The sequence below is a fragment of the Pholis gunnellus genome, assembly GCF_910591455.1.
Source record: "Pholis gunnellus genome assembly, chromosome: 8".
Taxonomy (NCBI): Eukaryota; Metazoa; Chordata; class Actinopteri; order Perciformes; family Pholidae; genus Pholis; species Pholis gunnellus.
In genome coordinates, this window is record NC_136534.1 from 27,463,581 (window position 1) to 27,470,685 (window position 7,105).

The 7,105-nt window shown below is 44.4% G+C and overlaps 2 protein-coding genes across 5 annotated transcripts; both read right to left on the minus strand.

Moving 5' to 3' along the window:
• Nucleotides 1–282: 282 nt before the first annotated feature.
• On the minus strand, nt 283–4,344 carry LOC306700280 (uncharacterized protein). Of its 3 annotated transcripts, XM_079165258.1 has the most exons (5): nt 4,212–4,344; nt 3,988–4,088; nt 3,032–3,193; nt 2,886–2,945; nt 283–418 (listed from the first exon to the last, which is right to left on the minus strand). In XM_079165258.1, the coding sequence occupies exons 2-5, from the start codon at nt 4,067–4,069 to the stop codon at nt 369–371; spliced, it is 354 nt and encodes a 117-aa protein (XP_079021384.1). In that variant the 5' UTR covers nt 4,070–4,088; nt 4,212–4,344; the 3' UTR covers nt 283–368. The 3 variants fall into 3 exon arrangements, with proteins under 3 accessions (XP_079021384.1, XP_079021383.1, XP_079021385.1); XM_079165257.1 differs by lacking the exon at nt 4,212–4,344 and having other exon boundaries at nt 3,988–4,169; XM_079165259.1 differs by lacking the exon at nt 4,212–4,344 and having other exon boundaries at nt 2,886–2,931; nt 3,021–3,193; nt 3,988–4,169.
• Nucleotides 4,345–4,542: 198 nt separating this feature from the next.
• Nucleotides 4,543–6,726, minus strand: tmem79b (transmembrane protein 79b). 2 transcript variants are annotated; one of them, XM_079165167.1, is made up of 5 exons: nt 6,543–6,726; nt 5,603–6,070; nt 5,339–5,533; nt 5,037–5,268; nt 4,543–4,949 (listed from the first exon to the last, which is right to left on the minus strand). In XM_079165167.1, exons 2-5 carry the CDS (start codon nt 6,054–6,056, stop codon nt 4,742–4,744), a joined length of 1,089 nt encoding a protein of 362 aa, XP_079021293.1. In that variant the 5' UTR covers nt 6,057–6,070; nt 6,543–6,726; the 3' UTR covers nt 4,543–4,741. The 2 variants fall into 2 exon arrangements, with proteins under 2 accessions (XP_079021293.1, XP_079021292.1); XM_079165166.1 differs by having other exon boundaries at nt 5,603–6,074.
• Nucleotides 6,727–7,105: the final 379 nt, after the last annotated feature.

A 7,105-nucleotide genomic window follows, 5' to 3' on the forward strand; every position in this document is an offset into this window, starting at 1 on the left:
TAATAAAATGTAAATATGAAAATATCAGATTATTTAATGTTTTTGTAAAAAAGGTGAGTTTTTTTTTCTTCAATAAAACTTTTTCTCAAAGTCTCTTTCACATACAAGTAAAAACTGTAAAGTTTGTTGTTTATCTGATGCCACATTAAAGACAAACACAGAAGAACTGTAACTCTTAATAGTACCACAGAAGAAAAAATACACAAAACCTAAAACACAATAAAATATACAATAAAACGTGTAAAACAAAGGATATAAAAATCACCACACCAACGCACATAAAAATAAAGTATCAGGACATGAAACCACTTTAGAGAAACTAAAGTCTTTAAACCACCAAGATAAATTAGTTATACGGGGGGGGGGGGTCACTGCTGTGCTCTCTCTCCAGTTTCAGGGTCGATGTCGTCGTCCAGATCTAAAAAGAGAAGAAACAAAGAAATCAGGAAACAAAGAAATCTGTTTATCGGTAGATAGTCGTAGCCTCTTTGTTTATCTGTACGTAGTCGTAGCCTCTCTGTTTATCTATACGTAGACGTAGCCTCTCTGTTTATCTGTACGTAGTCGTAGCCCCTCTGTTTATCTATACGTAGACGTAGCCTCTCTGTTTATCTATACGTAGACGTAGCCTCTCTGTTTATCTGTACGTAGTCGTAGCCCCTCTGTTCATCTGTACGTAGTCGTAGCCTCTCTGTTTATCTATACGTAGACGTAGCCTCTCTGTTTATCTGTACGTAGTCGTAGCCCCTCTGTTTATCTATACGTAGACGTAGCCTCTCTGTTTATCTATACGTAGACGTAGCCTCTCTGTTTATCTGTACGTAGTCGTAGCCTCTCTGTTTATCTATACGTAGACGTAGCCTCTCTGTTCATCTGTACGTAGTCGTAGCCCCTCTGTTTATCTGTACGTAGTCGTAGCCTCTCTGTTTATCTGTACGTAGTCGTAGCCTCTCTGTTTATCTATACGTAGACGTAGCCTCTCTGTTTATCTATACGTAGACGTAGCCTCTCTGTTTATCTGTACGTAGTCGTAGCCTCTCTGTTTATCTGTACGTAGTCGTAGCCTCTCTGTTTATCTATACGTAGACGTAGCCTCTCTGTTTATCTATACGTAGACGTAGCCTCTCTGTTTATCTGTACGTAGTCGTAGCCTCTCTGTTTATCTATACGTAGACGTAGCCTCTCTGTTTATCGATAGATAGTCGTAGCCTCTCTGTTTATCTGTACGTAGTCGTAGCCTCTCTGTTTATCTGTACGTAGTCGTAGCCTCTCTGTTTATCTATACATAGACGTAGCCTCTCTGTTTATCGGTACGTAGACGTAGCCTCTCTGTTTATCGGTACGTAGACGTAGCCCCTCTGTTTATCGGTACGTAGTCGTAGCCTCTTTGTTTATCAGTACGTAGACGTAGCCTCTCTGTTTATCGGTACGTAGACGTAGCCCCTCTGTTTATCGGTACGTAGTCGTAGCCTCTTTGTTTATCGGTACGTAGTCGTAGCCTCTCTGTTTATCTGTACGTAGTCGTAGCCCCTCTGTTTATCTATACGTAGTCGTAGCCTCTCTGTTTATCTGTACGTAGTCGTAGCCCGTCTGTTTATCTGTACGTAGTCGTAGCCCCTCTGTTTATCTATACGTAGACGTAGCCCGTCTGTTTATCTGTACGTAGTCGTAGCCCGTCTGTTTATCGGTACGTAGTCGTAGCCTCTCTGTTTATCTGTACGTAGTCGTAGCCCCTCTGTTCATCTGTACGTAGTCGTAGCCTCTCTGTTTATCTATACGTAGACGTAGCCCGTCTGTTTATCTGTACGTAGTCGTAGCCCGTCTGTTTATCGGTACGTAGTCGTAGCCTCTCTGTTTATCTGTACGTAGTCGTAGCCCCTCTGTTTATCTGTACGTAGACGTAGCCCGTCTGTTTATCTGTACGTAGTCGTAGCCCCTCTGTTCATCTGTACGTAGTCGTAGCCTCTCTGTTTATCTATACGTAGACGTAGCCTCTCTGTTTATCGGTAGATAGTCGTAGCCTCTCTGTTTATCTGTACGTAGTCGTAGCCTCTCTGTTTATCGGTACGTAGTCGTAGCCTCTCTGTTTATCTGTACGTAGACGTAGCCCGTCTGTTTATCTGTACGTAGTCGTAGCCCCTCTGTTTATCTATACGTAGACGTAGCCTCTCTGTTTATCTATACGTAGACGTAGCCTCTCTGTTTATCTGTACGTAGTCGTAGCCCCTCTGTTTATCTATACGTAGACGTAGCCTCTCTGTTCATCTGTACGTAGTCGTAGCCCCTCTGTTTATCTGTACGTAGTCGTAGCCTCTCTGTTTATCTGTACGTAGTCGTAGCCTCTCTGTTTATCTATACGTAGACGTAGCCTCTCTGTTTATCTATACGTAGACGTAGCCTCTCTGTTCATCTGTACGTAGTCGTAGCCTCTCTGTTTATCTGTACGTAGACGTAGCCTCTCTGTTTATCTATACGTAGACGTAGCCTCTCTGTTTATCTGTACGTAGTCGTAGCCTCTCTGTTTATCTGTACGTAGTCGTAGCCTCTCTGTTTATCTATACGTAGACGTAGCCTCTCTGTTTATCGATAGATAGTCGTAGCCTCTCTGTTTATCTGTACGTAGTCGTAGCCTCTCTGTTTATCTATACGTAGTCGTAGCCTCTGTTTATCTGTACGTAGACGTAGCCTCTCTGTTTATCTATACGTAGTCGTAGCCTCTCTGTTTATCTGTACGTAGTCGTAGCCCCTCTGTTTATCTATACGTAGACGTAGCCTCTCTGTTTTTCTGTACGTAGTCGTAGCCTCTCTGTTTATCGGTAGATAGTCGTAGCCGTCTTACAAGATGGACACCTGATAAAAATAAAGAAGTCAACAATCTGTCTCACCCATAAAGTCATCAGCTCGGTCCTCTGGGTTCTGCTGGTTCTCCTCCTCCATGACGACACCTTTAGGCCAAAACAGTAGAATGAGTAGAGAAATGAACAGTCTGGTTCAGGCTGTAAAAGTGTTTCTGGTTATACTGGACACTCACCTGCAGCTGCCTCTGATTGGTGGTGAGAACGGACGCTGTGGCACCTGGAGGGAGGTGGGAGGGGCTCCGTGTAGACTGTGCTCATTGGCTGGTCGCCGGTAGTCGGGCCTTCTTTGTTGTTCCAGTACGAACCAATGGGAGAGGGTTTTGCTGATGACACATCTATTAAAAAAGAAGACGGGAAGTGATGAAAGGTCAGGGTTTCAATTGTGACTTTACTGCTCCACAATGCATCTGAGTGCCTTTCTCGGCAGTTTATAAACTCATGTTTACAATGTTTACTGAGGTAATAAATCAAGAGAGAAGTAGTCATTTTCTCATAGACTTCTATACAACCAGAGGAGTCGCCCCCTGGTGGACACTAGAGAGAATGCAGCTTTAACACGTGTAGTACATACTCAGTGTGTAGTACATTAGCTTAAAGTTACGAGTATGAGCCGTCGTATTGATAGATGTACTAATAGTCGTATTGATCGGTCTGAGGGTCAGTTTGTCCCCAAAGTAACTTATTTTAATTCATAATATTAAATCATAATGTATTAGTTGATGTAACTAAAGCTTCAAAATAAAAACAGCTTGTTAAAAGAATAAACCTGTCTGATGCTGATCAACTTTATACATCGAATTAAATACTGACAACAAACCAGGATAAAAATAAACACGTTCAACATGTAAATATTATTATTATTAAACTCAGAGTGAATCAGATGATATTATATTAATTTAATCTGCAGACTCAAAGCTTTGAAACTAACACGTTATGAAACTTGAATAAAACGTTTTTGTGTTTCAATCGGATCCAGTTTGTTCGGTTCTGGATCAGATGAAAACCTGAATGGGTTCCTAAAGTTAAACTGTCTTTGAACACATTAATACATTAACAAAGTGTCTTCAAACTAATGAACACATTCATAAAGTGTCTTTGAACACATTCATGAACACACTCATAAACTGACCGTATGTCTGTCTGCGCAGCTTCCTGAACGGACAGGTCTCGCGGAGTCTCAGCAGACATGACTTCCTGTTCACGGACTCCATCCAGAAAACACCAGTTTAACTGTAATCAGTAGAAACAAGGTTCTTAGTTCATGTTCAGAGCTCCGTCGGTCTGTGAACACTTCCGCTAACACGAGACATCCTCCAGACACGACAGTCCACCTGCAGACACCTCGGAACACACCTGAGCCTCCACAATAAAAGCCCTGACTGCAGCCACTACTTCCTGTCTGAAGTTCCTCTTGACGAACTCAATATACAACTCTTAAAAGTTCACTCGAAGTTCATAACTTCGGCTTTTTGAGTTTAAGATTCTCACACACCGGAAGTAACGTCATAACGTCTCGTTAAAACTATCTCGGTAGTATTGTTGCTTTTATTTTGAAGTCAGACTTGTCGGTACTTCCGGTGTCACTTTGTTTGGTGTCACGTGACGAAGAGCAGCCTGATCACTGATCAACGCTAAAGTCTTATTGTAAAGATTTAACAGACTAAAAATAATTTAAACCCAGAAGGTAAATCACATGCCTTTATTGTGAAATGAGAGACTTTTAGAAACAAACACGTTTTTTTTATTGAGCATTAAATATTTGATGATCAATGAACAGATTTTACAAAATAAAATGTTGAAAAAAGGACCAACATAAACAGGAAGTCAAGAACATAAACAGGAAGTCATGAACAAACTGAAGTTTATTGTTTAGTGATCGGCTCTCATCCCCAGAACCGCTGCTTGCCAACAGTGGGAGGAGTCAGCACCTCCTCGGGAGGAGACGGGCGGCTGAAGACGGAGCCCGACGCCTCAACGGTGAAGATGAAGTAGAAGTTAGCCGCCATCATGGCGACACTCGGCAGGAAGGAGAGGCCGAACCCGAAGCCCCGGATACTGCTGCTGAACGCTGCAGCCACCCAGTAAACCAGCCTGGAGACACGAAACAAACGCACCTTTAAATTACAGTGTAAACCTCCCACCAGAGGTCAACAGACTAATAAAGTTGTGTTTGAATACCTCCCGAGGGCGAACACGACCGTCATCAGAGGGACGAGCTTGAGTTGCTCCTGGCTCAGGTACATCGCCATGACGACCAGCTGCAGGAAGTAGATCAGGAACAAGGAGGCGGAGTCAGAGACGAAGCGTCGATGGACGGCGACCTCGTGAAGCTCCGCCTCCTTCTCGTCATCATCTAGCAGAGGGCGGAACGCTCCGGCCCGGAGACGACTAATGCCGAGGACCAGCCAACCTGAGAGGGGGGGACACGGTTACCATGGAAACGGTCTCAGTTGCTTCTTCTTCGTTGGTGTCGTACTCACCGAGGACGACGGGCGCGGCGGCGAACACGGAGCAGCGCAGCGTGTACACAAGTCTGAGGGCGGGGCCGTCCAGCAGGGGGGCGTCGAACGGGAGGAAGACAAAACCCCCCCACACCAGGAGGGGGAAGAACAGCAGTGATGTCATCAGGGACACGCCCACCTTCAGGATGTCACGGCTGGGACAGCCCCGCCCACCTGAGAGAGAGACAGACAGGTTAACAACGCTGCCGACCAGAGAGACAGACAGAGAAGCGGTGTATTTACATGCGTTAGGGGGCGTGTCCTCGGGCCACTCGTACTGGTAGCCATCTTGGTTGTAGTCCTGCGGGACTCCCTGGGGACCCAGGAAGGGACTCTTCTCCGACTCCATTTCCCAGAATGCTTCGCTGTCCCTGGGCGAGGACGGGGACTGGAGGACAGTGACCGCGGGGCTGAACACCTGAGCGGCTTTCTCCGGCAGGTGGTTCTCTACAGGCTCCGCCCCCTTCCTCTCCCCCTCTGCCATCAGTCCTCTCTCGCTTTCTGTCCAACTCGCCGCCTCTCGAAGAGACGCGTCTGACCTCACACTCGTCCTGTCTCCTCTACCCGTCTGTCCACCTGTCTGTCTGTCACCGGGCCACTGCAGCGTGCTGGGCTCCATCATGGCCGACCTCACCGCCTCGTCCTCCATCTTGGTACTTCCTGTCGGGCCCTGGGCGTCTTCAGTCAGCAGAGACATGTCTGTCTGCCTGTCTGTCTGTCAGAGAGCAGTAGACACGTTATGAGTTTATTGATCTGTGTTCAGATTCTGTATTTAGAATATTGATAAAGTTTCACCTGCAGATCTGCTCACATGACTCACCTTCATATCAATAATACTTTAAATATTAATCTATACAATAGTTTTTATTTTTTTTAATCTAAAATATCCTTTATATATTATAAATATATAAACAGAACAGCTGCTGAAGGTGAGCCTTTAGCCCCGCCCACAGTGACGTCGGTCTGACTCCAACATGGCGGCCGTGACGTTGATCAGATTAAACTTCATCAGAATCAAAACACGTTGGAGATCAAAATGATCGATCAGCACTGACTGCGCGTCACTGATCAGAGAGAATCGATCGATATCCACACAGAGGCAACAGCTCCGTGCTAACAAGCTAAAGAGCTAACAAGCTAACATGCTAACAAGCTAACACAAAATAAACAGAACTAAACTCACCGCGTCGATCTGATTGTGATTCTCTTCTTCTTCTTCTTCTTCTTCTTCTTCTTCTTCTTCTTCTTCTTCTTCTTCTTCTAATAATTCTTCTTTTCTTCCCTCCTCTTCTTTTTTCTTCTACTTTTCTCCTTATTTGTCTTTTCTTCTTCTTCTTCTGTTGTTTTTGTTCTTCTGTTGTGAAACACTTCCGGAAGTAGATCTCAGGTGTGGTCACCAGGTGAGTTAAAGGGAAAGTTCTCTTAAAGGAGAAGAAACAAATACTAATACACAGTTTGAAGTACAAATACACAGATTAAAGTACAAGTATTAATACACAGTTTAAAGTACAAATACTAATACAGTTTTACACAGTACTGCATTGATTCCTTTAGTAAAAGCAGAAGTATTATCAGCTAAATGTACAGAAAGTAATTAAAGAGGAGATGAAGGAGAGGAGGAGATGATGAAGAGGAGGAGGAGGAGATGATGAAGGAGAGGAGGAGGAGATGAAGAAGAGGAGGAGGAGAGGATGAAGAAGAGGAGGAGGAGATGATGAAGGAGAGGAGGAGATGATGATGAAGAAG

Coding starts and splice junctions, on each gene's coding strand:
- LOC306700280 (XM_079165258.1), bottom strand. CDS start 4,069: ATGGAGTCCGTGAACAGGAAGTCATGTCTGCTGAGACTCCGCGAGACC. Junction 3,194..3,987: donor GCTGCGCAGACAGACATACG/GTCAGTTTATGA, acceptor CTTTTTTAATAG/ATGTGTCATCAGCAAAACCC. Junction 419..2,885: donor CCGAGCTGATGACTTTATGG/GTGAGACAGATT, acceptor TTCTCTTTTTAG/ATCTGGACGACGACATCGAC.
- tmem79b (XM_079165167.1), bottom strand. CDS start 6,056: ATGTCTCTGCTGACTGAAGACGCCCAGGGCCCGACAGGAAGTACCAAG. Junction 5,269..5,338: donor CGCCGCGCCCGTCGTCCTCG/GTGAGTACGACA, acceptor CCCCCCTCTCAG/GTTGGCTGGTCCTCGGCATT. Junction 4,950..5,036: donor GTCGTGTTCGCCCTCGGGAG/GTATTCAAACAC, acceptor TCGTGTCTCCAG/GCTGGTTTACTGGGTGGCTG.